We start from the raw sequence: 17981 nt of genomic DNA, 5'->3' as shown, positions 1-17981 counted from the left end.
CCATAAACTACACCATGTTTATCAAGAATTTGAGATTAATTTTAATATATTATCCACGAATCTCAAACCCAATTTCTCTTTTGGGAATTCCAAATAAGCTGCCCACAAAATAGAACTTCACCTTCAGATTTTATTTCCCAGACAGTTTTTAAAAAATCAAATTTTTTGAGACTCGAGAGGATGTTGAGTCCTTGATGTTGTGTTTCTGTGTTCTGAAAATAAAAAAGAAGAGCGGTGAAGGATAAGACGTGTCAGCTTGAGATAGGGTCCACGTGAACGCGAAAAATGACCAGGCAGGGACATATGTCGAGTGACAATTGGATAAGACACAAAGGTGTCTAGACTTTTCCTCTGGCACAAAGTATGAGCCAGGACATAATACTTTATTATTTTCCTAAAAATAATAAAAGTAGTGATTTGCTTGGAAGGTAAAGGTAAATTAAAAAAAAAAAAAAATTAAATGATAATGGAAAGTGATAGCGTGTGGCATAGGCAAACTCAGTAAAATCAAATTTATAACTCAGAAGCAATGAAAGAGTAGGTCGCAGGTTGCTTTCACAAATGTATTATTATTATTATTATTATTTATTGTAAAAAAAATTTTGCCTTTTATTATTTTTGCTTTGTGAGAGACCCCACATCTACTCTAATTATTATTATTATTATTATTATTAATTACATTAATATATATTATATATGTGACCCACAACAATGATTATGAGAGATATATTTCCCCGTAAAATTAAAATTATAGATCAACCACAAATGGGAAAGTGGGTCTGTGCCTAAAATTCCCAACATGTTACTATGTGCGGTGCCTCAATTTTTAGCTTCTATTTAGTCAAATTATGATTAAACAAATTAATCAGTAATTAGTATGGTGTAATGTTGCTATATTTGTGGTTCACACGTGTAAAACTAAAACCACGTCGTATTGGAGTTATTCAATTCAACAGTCAAATTTCTCTGAAGGCCGTGAAGAACATGAGCCAGCCATGCCATGCCCATGCACGAGCCATGTTGACATAAAAGAGGCAGTTTATTAACCCCAAAAAGCTCAAAAATTTAAAAAGAGAATATCACGCAATTCAAGTGATATTTTTTTTAATCTCCAACAAAAAAAATGCACTGGTTTCGAGATTCCACGAGCCTCTGCGCTCTGCACTCTGCACTCTGCTCTCTGCACTATTCGCAAAAATACAAAATAATTCAAAAAAATAAATTCCAAATTAATAAAGAAAAGTTACATGCTACTTTGTTCCCCCTCAAGAAACAACACCCAAACCAAGTGGTAAGTTTATTTTCTCAAAATCTGGGATTAATCCGAGATTATTACTAATAAATCATGATTTAAACATCACATGGACGTTCAAATTTTATGGTAACGATATGCAATTGCATCACTTTAAATAGCAAAATTAAGATATAACTTTATACTTAGTATTATTTTAATATAGTGTGATTTTCAACTGATAAAGTTATTATTGCATTTCCTAAAAAACTATATAGTTATAGACGATTTTTCCATTTGTAGTAGATTTTTGTATTTAATTTTTTTATTACAGGGCTCTTCCTTAAAAAAAAAAAAAAGGAAAAATAAAACAAAATGTACTATTTCCGATTATATAATATTTCCATTTTTTTATGGCGCAAAATTAGAAAAAGAAAAAGCCTTTCTTTTTTTTTTTCATGGCTTCTCTTTTAACAGAGAAGCTAATCCGGTGACCATCTTGGGTCTCCTCTCTACAGTCTTTGGTTTTATAGCCGGCGGCTGCCACGTCATCGTCACCTCATTTGATTTTTCGGTTGGTGATTCTAACGGCGCCGTATTTTCGCCAAAAATCAGCTCCAGTTCTCCACAGCAGTCATCGCCTTCGCCCGCAAACAAACATTGGTAACTCTCCGTTGTTGTTTTAGATTGTGAAACAGAGTCGCTGCCGGCAGAGGTTATGGTGAAGGGAGATAGCCACTTGGCACGCATGTAGTCTGCTTTCCTCCAAGGCGGAAAATGCATGCCTTTCTTCTTTAAGCTTTGCTTAGCAGCCTCCGATACGATGGACACAATCTGTCCGATCCTCTCCGGTTTGCCGACGAAAATGTATGGCAACGATTGCAGGATTGCCTTGTAAGCACTGGTTGATCTCGCAATTTCAAATTCCGATCTAAAATCAATATCAACCAACAGCCTCTCACCGTTTACAATCACATCTATATACTCGTATTCGCCTGAATGAACAAATAAAATTTATTTTTTTTTTCATACAAAAAAATCGGCTTGAAAACTAAGAAATTTCTAGAAGTTTAAGAGGGTACCGGCAGGGAATGAAGGACACTTGTCCCATTTGGATTTGCAGATTGAGCAATTATAGCCGAGAGATGATAATCCTTCGGTTACAATTTTTCTTAAATCGTCCTTCCTTCTGTGATTCTTGCTGTTTTTGTCGACAATCAACGCCGTGTCCGCCAAAAGATTTCTCTCCGCGACACTGGCGCAAGGTATGAAGCTCTGTATAATTCAAAGTAAACAAAACCAACGCTACACCAATTAAGAAACGTTGATGTTTATTTTTTTTAGGAAAAGAAGTAATCTCTGATTATTTTTTAAATTACCTTGAGTATTTCAAAGGAGTCGCTAAACGATCCGCCATTGAATGAATCGGAAAAGCCGTTGAAGACGTCGAATTCATCATCGGAGCTGTCATTAAAGTTTCCGTTAAAGCAATTGCAGCGATTACGGCCGCATTTGCCATTAGATTGTTTCTCGTTGGTTTCTTCGATGAAATTCTGAACCATTTTGGCCAAACAAAGCGAGCTAGGCTCGAACTCGGTTCCGTTGGCCGCATCTTTCGTAAGTTGCGGTTCACTACCAACACCAGCTGTAGAAGGCTGTCTCTCAGTAGACGAAATTCTCAAAACGCTAGGAAACTGGCGGTCAAACAGCCTCTTTAGCCGAGATTTCAGCACAGGTTTAGTTGACTCCGGTCTAATTGGTTCATTAAGTGCATCAGAATCGACATCAATTGGTTGGATCTTCATCGGAAAAGGCATAACCAAGCTTAAATTTAAAAGATTTAGCTGTTCAATAGTGAGTACTCTAACTAACTACTTTGCACAAAAGTCCACAGTGTTTTGTTGTTTATACAGACACATCCACCCTCTACAATCTGGCCCCTCTATTCAGCAACAGAAACTACACAAAACTCTCAAAAGAACAAAACCACAAACTTAGCCGATTGTTTAAGTAAATCTACCCAAGAATCAGAAAAAGGCCAAAAACGAGTACCTTTCAATGAGAAAGAAAGGAATAACTTGACGACTATGAAGAACAGGTACAAGGCTTTTCGTGGAAGACGTGGCGGCGATGATCGGTTATTAGGACATTGCGTGTAGATAAAGAAGAGAATAAGGTCACCGGAATATTCATTTCTCCGGTGATTGAAACCAGAAAGGAGGAGAAGAATAGAGTTTACGTTAATTTTTCTTGTTGGTTTGTTTTGTTGTGTTTTTTTTGGCGAGGAGTGGGTAGTGGGTTAAGCTTTTATAGGGAAAGTCATGTTGGTGACTTGGATTTCTGGGGCCCCTTACAATTCTACGTGGTATTATTTTCCTAAATTGTAAGTCTCGACGTGGCAGTGCTAGATGGCATTTGGTTTTGATTGGGTGCTTTTGCCATATACAATTACACAAATTGCCTTACTCCTCCTTGAGAGAGGTCCCTCAATTATGATGATGGTGGTGCAAATTGAGACTCGGACCCAAGTGCCGAGGTGAGAAATGGGCAAGTTACAGTGTATGTCGCTCAGATGTGATAATGCTATTTGAAATTAGCATCGGACGACACGTGGCCAACTTAAATTGGTAAAATGGTAAATTAACAGGCAAAAATGCCCCGGCATTTGGTCAACATAAATTGAGTACCGTGACGGACTTGCACCATATTTAGACTGAGAGATGTGTGAACCACATGGTAATTTCAATTTGATTTCGCCGTATAGTTTGAGTGTTCGAATACAAGGGTATGGGTTTAAAATTTATTAATTATATATTAAAATTTTAATTTTAATTTATTGATATAATAATTATAAGATTAATTATTAATTCAAATTTTTATTTATTTAATATAATCAATTTATTCTTAAAAATAATTTGAATTCTCATGATTTCAGAATTAGAAAAAATCCCAATTGTTAGAAATGTCCCGGGTCGCATCATGGGACTGACCAATTAAATTCCACTAAATAATCACTATAATTTATGATTATTCGTACAAGGTGATTATTTTGCTGCTCACGAATTTAAATTTCTTAAACGTTTTAAACATTTTTAAGTTCATGGTGACTTTAACGTTCTGTACATTATCATTATATCGTATTTCAAAGTTGGTTTCTTTGAACAGGATGTTACAATCTTTAAGATGAAATTGTACTGTCACAATCAAATTCCAAGTGAATGAAAATCAGATGGGCTTGGTCAATCCTTAATTTTAAGGCCAAAGGAATCTTTCCCACCCAAGACTTGCTAAAACTTCAAGATCACATCTTTAAATTTCAAAAAACTAGGTTCACTATAATGAATTTCAGGTAAAAAAAATCACTTTCAATAATGACTTATGTTAGGGGTGACTTGTAATTATTAAAAATATTAGGGGCTGTCAATATTTTTCTGAGGGGGAAAGGTTTTTCAATAAAAAGGTTTGGGGATGCTTTAGAAATTTTCAAAAAAAGGTTTGGGGTGCTTTTGAACATTTAAAAATATTATAGGGTTTTCAATAGTTTTAAAATAACAATTTTACCTTCAAATACTTGAATACATCATAATATTTTAAAATTAGTTAAAAATTTTATATTTTTAAGGAGTGTTGGTGAATGGAGATAGTTTTTAAACTAGTAAAGATATATATAATTAGTGTTAATGACAAATTCATATTTTAAATAAAAAAAGAAAGTAGTCATTTTTTAGAAAACCGAACAAAAATCATTAATAGAAATTAATAATAGGTGAAAATTTATTTTGTAAAACTTAAATGGTGGGATTTTGTCATTTCAACAAACCTTGGGTGAAAAATGGTACTTGGCCTAATTTGACAACAAATCTCCATCTCATACCATATTATGAAAAAAAGTTAATTATGAAAATTGCACTTGCTACCGTCCTAAATGAAAACGCTCATTAAAAACGTTTCTGCTTCAACATTTTGACCAGTTCAACATAGTCCAAATTAAAGACATGAACAATAATAATAATTATAATAATTACTCTGATGCAGTGAATGTTTCACTGTATTTACACATAACAATTTAACTTTATTCGAATCATATAATTAAAAAAAAAATTGAAATTATTGGACCGCTGCCCACATTAAATCCAAATTAAGTTTAATTAAATTATGATTTGTCACGCAACAAACAATGGATAAGATGAAAAATGGGCCCTCTTCCATGACTATTAGGTTAAAATCAAAGAGAAAAAAATATACTTTTAATAATTTTTTAAATTTACAGTTGGCATGAGTCTTCCTTTGTACACTTGTCTAGTCATTGTCCGTAATAATTCTTACACGCAATTAAAAGGACAAAGAAGAAATTATTTAGCGTAATCATATTTATTATCTTATATATAAATATGATTATTTTTTTAATAATTATAGACCCTTTATTTATTTATTTATTTATTGAAGGAAGTTTGCATTTATGCATTTATGTTATGGAATTGGAAATAATTAAGGAGAGTGTGAATGGGAATGGAGGTGAGTGCAGTAAATAAATTATTTAGTGTACTATGATAGTTTATTTTCTTATTTTGACTCAACATTTTTTTCATGACTCATAATTATAATGCTGGAAAATCATATCTCACCCACTAAATTTGCTGTAAAATTATGTATATTTATTTTAAGTAAATAAAAAGATATATATTTACAAGTAATATTAGATGTTACATTTTTTATTTATGATTTTAGTATATAAATAATATATCATCATATGATTATATATTATTATATTTTCAATTTAAAATCATCTAATTATGTGATGACATATCATCTGTGTACTTAAATTATATACAAAAATATATATACACATATTTTTATTGTATATTTATTATGTATCATCATATGATTAGATAGTTTTAAATTATGAATAAAATAACACATAACCATGTATAATCCATAACAATTTTCGCGTTGAATCCACAAATGTTTGTATTTTTGAGTTACTTTGAGATCACTAAAACTTTCTCTTTTACTTCTAGTTAAATGACTACTATTTGGGCTAGTTTCCTATTGGAACTATCGATTTCACTACTATTTCCATTTTTGCCACAAATGTAATTAAAAATGTGATTGTTGCAGTTATTTTCACTCTACTTAAAATGTGACTATCGATACAAATTTGAGAATGAAGATAAGAATCAACGCAATTATTAATGTGATAATTCCAACTAGACTGAGTATCATGCATGTAACGATTATAGTCAAAATTGTCCCTTTTCGATCTATTATTACTATAATTAGAATTACGAAAACTATAAAAATAACTTTCTAGTTCACTTAGAAAAGAATGATCATTGTCAATCTCAAAAATTGGATTTTCAACATATATAAATATATATATATATTTGTATACTTAAAGTGTGGGTATGTATGATATTACTCATAAATTTTTATCCATTCTTCAAAGGCCAACATAAGTTTATTGAAATAACAAATTCTTACCATTTTAATCTCAAAAAGTCAAATTTTCACCAACCATCTATTTCTGATAGTGAATTATGTTTAGCGAAAAGGTAATAAGGTTATTTTATATAAAATTATCTATTTTTCCCATAGTTTTTCTATTATCCTTTCTCAAAAGTTTAGAGGTAAGCTACAATTTTTAAAAATATGAATGGTTTGATGAAATTTTTAAAAGATTTTGAAAATTCAAAAAATATTTAGGGGCTTTTTTAAAATTTTAAAATTTTAATATACGTTTCAATAATAATTTGATGGATTGATAGTTACAACTCTAAATAACTTATCAAAATGTAATATTTTAAAATTGATTAAAGTTTTTAATATTTAAAAATTTAAATGATAAAATTTTAAATTAATAAGAATATATTGATAATTTGACATCTATATAAAATGTTAGTGATAGTTTTATAATTTTAATAAAAAGGATAATAATACAATCATTTTTAAAACAAACTTAAGAGATTAACTAATAGTAATAAATTAAAGGTAAAAATTTAGTTTTTTTTTTTATTTTAAATATGAAAATTTATAGTTTCATAAAAAAAAAATAGTCATATGGGTTTCTCTAAGTATAACTTGTGACATAGGTATTTGTGAACGGCGAATAAACAAGAATTTTCTTTTTATAAAAAGAGATGAATGGGGGGTCAAGTCCTCCTCCATTGTCAAAAATGGTTTCTACCCAAGGTATCATGGTTAATCTATTACAACTTTGTCAATAATCCATTCCCTTTGTTGCTGTAACTTTAATGTGGCACTGGCAGGACTGTTTTTGCCACTTTTCATAATGTCTATTGGAATCATTGAATCTCTTTAAAACTACTCATTATTTTTTCTTTTTCTTTTTTCCTTTTGTTGTTTTTGGGAACATGGGCTTCTTATGAGCTTTTGGAGAATCATGAAATGCTTTAAATTCACACTGAATTTTACTTTTTCTGAATTGAAGAAAAGATTATTTTTGGTTTTAATTAAGAGGCCCTACTTTCATAAATTCACCACCTTCAAACACTAATCTCAATTATTTCATATCTTGCTCCCAGATCCCCCACCATCATTTTATCCATTTGCTAGTTATTTTTTTGTCAACCAAAGTCTAATTTCAAGTGATTTTAATACTATAATCTCTGAGTATTTAATTAAATACACATAATTTAATATTTTATCATTAATAATTCTTTTCAGAACTTTATTTGTTTATTCATAAAATAAATATAACATTTTTGTCCAATAGCATAACTCGTTTTCAAGATATAATCTACTTTCATTAAGATACCTTATGAGTTTACAAACTTTTTAATTGGTATTCTCTTATCATCCTAAATAATTTAGGATGTCCATAAATACCCAGAATTTATTCTGTATTTTAACGATGTAAGATTTATCTAGAATGTCAAATAATTAGTTTATAAGTTTGATTCACATATAATTAACTTAAATTTCGAGAAAAATGAGATAGGAAGGTAAAAGAAAATAGTTAAACATTAAAATAATAATAAGATGAAAAAATAAAATAAAATTATGTGTATTATCTAACCAGGTACGCATCGATATATCATTATATAATTGAGTAATTTTAAATAAAAGATAAAACAAAATAATATATCACCTAAATATCCCGATGCTAAAGCCACTTCACATCGCTTGGAAAGGAAAGGCCAAGGGAGGTGAAAGAACAAGAGAGTGAGAAATGTAGAGCGGAGGGGTGTCATTTTCCCTCAAGTCAGTACAGATGAAGAAAGATTTAAATGAGAAATTGAAGAAGAAAGTGATGCTGTTTCTTTCTTTCATAAAATAAAATTCCCTGGTAGATGAAGAGTCCAATCCATTAACATACCCCACAAGAAAAAATGGCACTGCAGCTTTCATATTCATCTGCGTATATATAAAATCCCGTCACCACTATATCTTCTTCACGGTTGCTGCCATTTTCATTACTGCAAATAAAACTTGGTATCAGAGAAGTGGGGCATCGAGCTTCCCTTACCTTACGTCTCTCTTAATATTGCATTATTTATTTTCCCTTTCTCTTATGTCCAGATTTTCACCTAAACTCATGTATGGCCCTTGTGCTTCTGTTTCTGTTTTGTATAGTTTTCTGCTTTCTGCTTCTGTTTTCAATAATTCATTCATTGGGTAAGGGAATAAAGTCTTTTCTGGTAAATGGTTAATGCATCCACTTCTTAATACTCAATTAGCTAATTAGAGAATACCATATCATATGATATTTTATTTTTAATTTAAAATTATTTAATTATACGATAATATGTACAATGACAGACCTAAAGTATAATATAAAGGGGTCAAATTGTGTAAAAATAAAAATATATGAAATCAATTAAAAAATGATAAAATCTAATAAGAGTTAGTATAGTACAGATTTTAGAGGTTATTTTGATATTTTTAATATATTAAACTAATTTTTTATACTAAAGGAATAACCACAAATGTTTGAACCCTAGGGAGGGGTCAAGTGACCCCTTTGAATCCGCCACTTACACCCAATTGGCTATTGAAAATTGAAGGTATGTAGTGTAGTTTTATTATAATTTATTTATGTACGGTGTCGTTTTTTCTGAGCTTGGCTTATAGAAGAATAAAGAGTTGATGGTCCATTAATAATAAATTTGGTCAGGTCATAGAAGAAAAAAGAATCCAAAGCAAACAATGTCAATTCAGAGTAGACACCCAACAATGAACCTCTATTTAACATTCCAATACTAGCATCAATTAGTGACCCAAGCCTTAGCACCAACTTTTATTCTACTGATTCAATTTTTCTCTTCATTCAAACCATATTAAATAACTTAGGGGACCATCCTGTTTTCAATATTGTAACTAAATCACTTGTAAGTAGTTGTATGACCAATTAATGTCAAAATTTTGATGTAGAGGAGCCGAGGGCTTAGGTCATATAAACTTATTGTCTCTCCTTCTCATAAGGCACCTTTGAAGGGTGAAACTATGACACCAATGAAGACTAAAAAAAACAATACTTTGTGGTTTTAAGTAGTTTATTAAACGTGAATAAAGATAACTTCGATAATGACACCGTCTATCGGTACAATGTTAGGTTTTCTCTCCAAGTCTCTCAATTAAGGGGAAGTATTGCTATGAAAAATTTCATACTAAAAAAAAGTTAAGGGTTTTGAGTTGTAAACTCATTGTCTTTCTTTTTCTTTCAAGACACTTTTTAAAGTAAAAACGAATAATATCTCGCAACTTTAAATGTTCTGTTATATGCAAATCAAGATAACATTTATATAACCTTATTTTAAAAAGTATATTTTACTTTTGTATTGATTTTGTGGTAGTTCGACATATTTAGCCCTATTAGATTTATATTTAATTCAGGTACAATTCCATTCTTCGTTTTTGTAGAATTCTATTATAATTGGTTTGAACTTTAATCTATCTACATTGATATTGAACCTTATATATATTCTTACCATTGGTGGGGTATTTAAAAAAAAAAAAAAACTATGTATCCATTTCTTGCCCACTCTATAGCCAAACTTAAGGTGGATTAAAAATCCATAATTGCAAGAAGAGGGACTAAAAAAATAGAAGAAAGTACCTTAGACCAAAAAGGCCAAAAAAAGAAAGGTCATCTACAATTAACAACTTCAACCAAATTAAGGCAAACATCATTAGTATTCATAGGTCTAACAATCTTCCCCCATTTGTTGGCCTACTCTTTTATAAACCTAATCAATCAAATCTATCTCTATCTTACCTCATCAATTTTAATTACCATAATTAATTAATTATGATCTCAAGAAATTATTCCATGGTTATGGACCCACTTGGAGAATTTTATTCATGAACAAAATTAATTACTAGATGTGCCTTCTTCTGCCTTGTTAATCACTTTATTCTTTGGGCTTATCAATGGTGACTCAAAGATAATATTTTTAACCTAATCATGCAACTTTGGTTGGTGCCTTGTAATTGTAAATTAATAGTGACTTAAACAAGCTAATTTTACAACTAATGTCTAAAACCCCTATGATTATTTAATATTTTATACTATAATAATAATTCATACATAATAAATATAAATATAACTATTAAAATATCATGGTATAATATGATAATTTTAAATTAAAAATAAAATAATATTCAATCACATGATAACATATTAATATTTTATATTTAATAGAACTATATATATTTTTTTAAATATTTAAATAAAATACTCAATTAAATATTTAAAATTAGATATAAATAACATTATTATTTTATGTCAATGCTTGCACTTAAAAATTTGCTTAAGAGTGGGTTGAATTGACCCATATGAGCCATGATAAGGAGGTGTTATATTATAAAATTTCTTGATTAACAAAGATAATGGTGGTTTGTTTGTATCACTAAAAACAAAAAAATGAATTTATAAAAATGGATAAAATTATTAAGATTGGGAAATGAGATGATTTGTGATAAGGACATAAAAGGGTTTTTATAAAGTATGTTTTAATTTGAATTGATATGTCTATGTTACACTAAAACCCCACTCTTTCTGTTTGTCTTCTATTCATGACCAAACCAAGCCATTTACTCTACTTTTATTTTTTTTGTATTTTCCTTTTTGTTTTTTTTTTGCCGAGTTTCATTCGTATGAATAAACGAATATTTTTATGGATCAAAAGAAGCTTTTTGATAAAAATATGAATATTATTTTATCTTTAATTTAAAATTATCTAATTATATGATGATATATATTAAATATGTATTTATTTATATATTCAAAATATATATACATAATTTTGTTATAAAAATATATCCAAAGCATGTATTTGTTGATAGAAATAAGAACCCATTTGATTATTCAACTTAATCATAATTTATTAATATAAATAGTTGATTAAGTAGGATTATAATTATGTTTTGATGATAAAGTTCAAGAGGTGAAGTCATGTATAATTATTGGGTTGAAGGAGTCCAAGTAAATGATAATGAGCACCATTGTGGGCCTGAGTGTTGGGGCCCATTATGATGATATTGATATCTCATCAAATATCGAAGTTAGTAAATAAATTCAATAATTGAACATCAGCTTCACACGTGTCAGCAATCCAGTGGTGGATTCGTAATATGATGGTGATATGATATCACCTGAACCTTGATATACGTTGAACAGTTTTTCCATCTTACTTGCAATTTACATCATCCAACTTTAGATTTTTTTAATCCTTTTTGGTGTTTAAAGGGTAATCATTTGTTAGTGGTCTTACTACTCATAATTAATAATTAATGAGATTAGGAGATAATCCGAACCCTTAAACGCGTTTAAAGGTCACTATTACTCAAGTCACTGTATACAAAAGTGATGAATTTATAACAATAAAATTATATATACATTTTTTTAATATAGATAATATATGATTATATGATTAAATAATTTTAAATTAAAAATAAAATAATACTTAATTATCTGATGATATATCATTTATTTGTAAAAATTATATATTTAAAATATATATGTTTAATATTACTTAATTTATAGGATTTTTTATTATATTATAAAAAAGACCTTTTAACATTTAATTAATATTTTTAGAGGATTTTTGTAACGATGAAATTAAAAAAAACAATAATAAAATATTTATATACATTTTTATGTAAATTTCACATTGATAATTAAATACATTTAGATATACCATATTATTTAAAAATAATATAAATGATTGATTAAATAGTTTATAAAATTTTCAATTATTAATATATATTTCGGGTTACAAAATTCACAAAAAAAACTTGTACGCTAATAATTAGATATATTTAGATATATCATATTATTTAAAAATAATATAAAAAATTAATTAAATAATTTATAAAATTTTTAACTATTTATACATATTTGAGGCTGTAAACGCCACGACAAAAAATGTGACGGTCAATTAAAGACATGAAATGGGTCTGATAAGTAGGGCATGGAATTATGAGGGGTGGTGGGATTCCATGAGAGCACAAGTTGGCTTGATGTTTGTCCCAACAATCTGTTGTTAATATTTATTATGAGCTGCCTCCAACTCTTCAAACAAATACACATGTTCCTCACACAAGTTGTATTGCCTTCAATTCTATAACATCTCTGGTTTCCTGGGGAGGTTGTTCCCTAATTCTGACCATTTTGGGTTTTCAGTAAAAAAAAATCTCGACTCAAAGACAGCTCAAATTAAAATTGTATCGTGATCTTTTGATTCTAATATGATTAGAATTATGTTTGGATTGACTAGAATTAACCCGAAGACATGACTTCCAAAAATCATAATCCTAATAAATATACGATATATGTTTTTTTTTTTTAACTTTTAAAAAATAAAGGAAAATTAAATGACATTCTTTAAACTCATTCCATGATACACAATAAAATCAACAAAAACGAAAATCCACTGCCTCTACCACCAAATAAATAAAACCAAAATTCATCGACTCCAAACAATCACAAATTAACAAAACCAAAATATCACCATTAATTGGCTGTGGAGTTCCTGGACTGCGGATGAGATGGCTTTAAGCAGCAGGTAGTTGGGTACGTAGGCTATGGGATAACAATGACAGTGGCCTTCGGTGGGTACCCAGAGGAGGACAACGGCTTTAGGTGGGTTTCTAGGAAGTGATGAAGGTCTATCGAGGTTACAAAGGGTGAGGTGGGCTGGAGAGTTGGTGTAGAGGGATGGCCATTGCTTCACATCTTTGTTTCAAAACTCATCACACCAATTATCACTATTCCACGAAACGTGATTTGCCGAAAAAATTAAAAAAAACCCTTGACGCAATCTAATTATTGTTTGTAAAGTCGTGAAATACATTGTCTGAATTGTTTAATAAAATGTGAATCCAGGAGATGAGAGGATAATAAGAATTGGACAATAAGATACCAGATAACAGTTGAGAAGCTCATAAATGCAGTTGTTGTAATGTGTAGGCGCACTGGGGTTAGGTTTAAAGCAACTGGGCTGAATCTTTGCACACTCCTCACATAAAAGCAGAACATATAGAATCAAGTTTATGATATTTGAGAATTTTGGTGTAACTTCGTTGAAAAATATTCACTGAACAAATCCATTTGAAAGTGCTCGGAGACGTGTATTGCTTTAAATTTAAGCAAACATAACAGAATCACAGTGCAACAGCTCTTACACAGAAAAATAAAACAGCAAAAAGAATTACAGATCTGATTTTATTAAGCACATTTTGCAGATATCACCCTCACCCTAACTAATATAAAAACAGAGTATATAAATTGTGTCACCTGAAGTAACTCCAGAAGCTCATCTGGCGGCTGTGTAGCCTCTACGGTAATCATTTTCTTTCAACCAATAACCAAGATATTGAACGAGGAAGGGCACGATGGCCAAAATTGATTTGACTAATCTAGAAACACTTTCAATCTTAAGAGAAGTTAGACTCAAGGAACATTCATAACTTGGATTGACTGCAACATGTCTGAAACCGCAATAACAAGGTCACCTGATTTGATCATACCCCTGGCCTTGAGAAGAGAGAAAGTTTTATTAAGGTTGCTTTCCATATCATCAGAGAAGCTCAAGCGGAATGGTATCAAACCCCATTGCAGATTCAGGCGCCTTCTCACAGATGTTGTGGTTGTAAATGCAAAGATCGGGCAGTCAGGTCGGCAACGTGACAAGAGAGATGCCATGTGGCCTGTCTTTGTGTACACAAAAAGTGCATCTACCTCTAGATTATTGGCTGTAAATTAAAAACAGAACCACAGCAAGAATCAAAACACACAATCAACGTATAACAGCAAAAATGTTTCAAGTAACAAATACAAGAATGTGGACTCCTAAAATTATTTTTAAGTAGAAAACCCCCAATAAAATTGCCTCAATAACACATTACCATGAAAAAAGATGGCAAAATTTACTGAATCAAGCAACAAATGCAAAATTAAATTCTACTTACCCATCTCAGAAGCAGAATTACAAATTTCTTCTGAAATAATGTCTGGAAAGGAGGATCCAATATCAGGGAGTTCCATAGCTTCATGGCGTTTCTCTTCTCTCCACCACTTCTCAATTCTGAGACTGACACTTCTAAGAACAGTCAATGCCTTATCCGGGAACTGGCCCATAGCTGACTCACCAGAGAGCATCAGAGCATCTGCCCTCTGTCGAACTGCTTCAGAAACATCGGCTACTTCAGCTCTGGTTGGTGTAGGATACTCAATCATAGAGTCAAGTAACTGAGAGGCAACAATAACTGGCTTGTTCAGCTGCCTGCACACCTGAACAATCCTTTGCTGTGCTGATGGAACCTGTTCCAATGGTATCTGGGCACCCAAATCTCCTCTTGCAACCATAGCTCCATCAGATGCTTGAATAATCTCTTCTAAGTTCTTCAATGAATCAATACTTTCAATCTTTGCAATTACAGCGATATCACTGCATCATAGCATTGAAATTCTATCAACCATAAATACTGACACACATAATACAACCATTCTGGAAATTGGGGATATCACAGCAGAGCCATGTTAAAACACACAATTAAAGTAAAATAAAATTGAGTCGCTCAAACTTAGAGTGCAGAAAGTAATATTATTATATCAACCTTTTAATAATTCACACCAGACAAAGAAGTGATGCATCTAAGAAGAAGACGTTATGGTGATAGTACAGAAGCTATAACATAAGTGTAACAAAAAATTAGCACCTATCACGAGGTCGTGCAGCGATATAGCTCTTAAGATGATTAATCACTTCAGCTGACTTGACAAATGAGATGGCAATGAAGTCAACTCCCTCTGCAATTCCAAAATCAATGTCCAACCAATCCTGTGAAATACAGAAACCTGATCATGAAATCATACAGAACATCTTTAACTTCAGTGAAGATTACCTAACTAGACATGCTGAATATCAGCATACAAGCAAAGCAAATGTGTATAAACGTACAAGCAGAAACACAGAAACTTTTACAGAATTTCTTTAAATTTGTATTTGGCTATTCATGTGGAGTTTTATAGATATGTAGAGTGATGCAAACTAAACTACCAAGGGCTAACTTAGTTTCACATTTTCCTCCTTGAAGAGATTAAACTGTGAAAGAGTCTAACTAATAAATTTCAGTGCTGCTATGAACTCCTTAAAGTTAAAATGATTTCTATAAGCTAACAGGAATGACCAAATCTCAGACCATCTTTCATCCCAAGAAAATATGTCATCAATCAAAAAAGTTTAAGCATGCTGATTTTTGAGGCTGAATGAGGTTTCTTCATAAGTACAAAAAGATAAATATCATGTTCAACAGAGGTTGTTAGCCAATTTAAGCCTTCACAATTCAAGTTCCTTATAATTCAACTCAGAGCTTGGGGATGTCAAAGGCACCAAAGCTCTTCAAACTTTCTAGTTAGTTAAGTGTCATCAAATATTGGCACAGACAGTCACATCTATTTGCACAGATGAAACAAGTTTTCTAGGAGAAAAATCACAAGCACAGAAAAATCATCCAACCTTAGAAGAAATTGTGGGAAGCATTGCATTACGCTCTCGTACAACACTCCCATCCCTCCAGAATGTTAAATTAGCTCGTGGTAGCAACAATCCAGGATCGGTGCAACGACATTTGACATCTGGACCGATCTTCTCGATCACCTCAAACCTCACCATTCCACCATCCACAAGGAGTTCATCTCCAACCCTCACATCTATATCACATTCACTTTGTCGTAACTTAATTGAACAATCCAACATCAAAAACCACAAAATATAATTGAAATAGAACATAAATAATTTCAAATAGACAAAATAGTGAAACATTTTGAACCCAAGAATTATTACCCTCAGCAAATCCATCATAATTGACATTGATAGTGCGTTCTGGAAGAGGTGCGTCAAAAGCTCTGACACTAAAAGTCCAGATCTCACCATCCTGCGGATCAAAATGTGCCAAAGGCCATAAGTAACAAGTCACGCAAACTGTGACCAACCAAACCAAGCTTGTATCAAATTGTTTTAGCTTGGCTTGACTGACTAGTTAACAAATGAGCCTGAACATGAATCTAGCTTCAATAAAATTTTACTTCCTTTTAGTAATCTTGAATCCCTCAAACCTACTTAGTTAGCTCAGAGTTCAAAAGTGGACAGCAGTTGAATTCTACATTTTCGAGAAGTAAAGGAATCAACCCAAAATCTCATGAGAGCATATCACAAGCCTAACAACTTGACTAACCTTTCCAGGTTGCTAGAAAAAAATGCATAACGTCAACTGTTATATTTAACACGTAAACAGTATAATTAGTTGTTCAGGCTCTGAATTCAAGTTTATACTAGCTCAATGCCTAATCTAGTCAATTTAAGTCAAGCTACAGGTTTTTCTCAAATCTTTTTCAAGCTTACTCTCATTCATTCATGGTAATAATTTAGTGAGTGTCGAAGGACGTTTCGAAGCTAATAGAATTACCTCAGCTTTAGCAGAAGGAGCACCGCCAAGATCGCCCATATGAATCTCACTACCTTCAGTGTCCATCATAATCGCCACCGCATAACCTTTCTCTTCATTCAACCTCCTAACGCATTCAATCACTTGCTTGTGCCACTCGCGCGTGCCATGGCACATATTGATTCTCGCCACGTTCATCCCCCCCACGGCCAAAGCCTCCAGCTGCTCAAAGCCACAAGAGGCCGGTCCGATCGTGCACACCAATTTCGTCCTCCTCGTGCTCCTAAAACCATTCTCCTTCAATTCCGCTTCCGTCACAGCATCGACATCGATAGACGAGGAATCAGAAAAAAACGATTGTGTTTTGGCCACGTGTGGCCCAGACTCGGGCGCTCCATTGTGAGTGAGTAAAACTTTCGGATCTGGAGAGGATGACGCGGATGCTTTGATTTCGACAGAGCGTCGTTTCGTGGTGTTGACGTGTAAGCGGCGAGGGGAAGCTGTTAAAAGAGCGTGATTGTGTTTGGGTTTAAGAAGAGTAATGTTGGAGGAATGAGTGAAGAGTTGAATAGATTGCGACATGGCGAGAAATGACGGAACTTTCTACCGGTTGGGGATTGAAAATGAGAGAAATGAGGAGCAGAAACCAGTAATTTTATAGGATCTATGGCTGAGAGGCGGAGATAACTAAGGAGTTATAAGAGAGCTTTGTTTTGTTGAACTTCGAAGATGTCGCCTAGCTGCTCAACGGTCCATTTAAGGGTAGGGAGGATGATTTATACTATGCACTCGACTTCACTTTATTTCAACCACGTGTTTCGTTCTTATTGGTTAGAATCAG

The 17981-nt window shown here is 31.9% G+C and overlaps 2 protein-coding genes across 2 annotated transcripts; both read right to left on the bottom strand.

Moving 5' to 3' along the window:
- Positions 1 to 1597: 1597 nt before the first annotated feature.
- On the bottom strand, positions 1598 to 3503 carry LOC123220224. Its single transcript, XM_044642301.1, has 4 exons — positions 3284 to 3503; positions 2611 to 3190; positions 2314 to 2506; positions 1598 to 2226 (listed from the first exon to the last, which is right to left on the bottom strand). The coding sequence occupies exons 2-4, from the start codon at positions 3046 to 3048 to the stop codon at positions 1688 to 1690; spliced, it is 1170 nt and encodes a 389-aa protein (XP_044498236.1). The 5' UTR covers positions 3049 to 3190; positions 3284 to 3503; the 3' UTR covers positions 1598 to 1687.
- A 10298-nt stretch (positions 3504 to 13801) lies between these two features.
- On the bottom strand, positions 13802 to 17880 carry LOC123221317 (pyruvate kinase isozyme A, chloroplastic). The gene is made up of 6 exons (XM_044644137.1): positions 17162 to 17880; positions 16540 to 16630; positions 16213 to 16406; positions 15413 to 15534; positions 14663 to 15141; positions 13802 to 14446 (listed from the first exon to the last, which is right to left on the bottom strand). The coding sequence occupies exons 1-6, from the start codon at positions 17720 to 17722 to the stop codon at positions 14145 to 14147; spliced, it is 1749 nt and encodes a 582-aa protein (XP_044500072.1). The 5' UTR covers positions 17723 to 17880; the 3' UTR covers positions 13802 to 14144.
- Between the last annotated feature and the right edge of the window lie 101 nt (positions 17881 to 17981).

Source organism: Mangifera indica, chromosome 7, assembly GCF_011075055.1.
Source record: "Mangifera indica cultivar Alphonso chromosome 7, CATAS_Mindica_2.1, whole genome shotgun sequence".
NCBI classification, from domain to species: domain Eukaryota; kingdom Viridiplantae; phylum Streptophyta; class Magnoliopsida; order Sapindales; family Anacardiaceae; genus Mangifera; species Mangifera indica.
The sequence above is the reverse complement of the archived record's forward strand: the minus strand, read 5'-3'. Positions and strand labels throughout refer to the sequence as shown.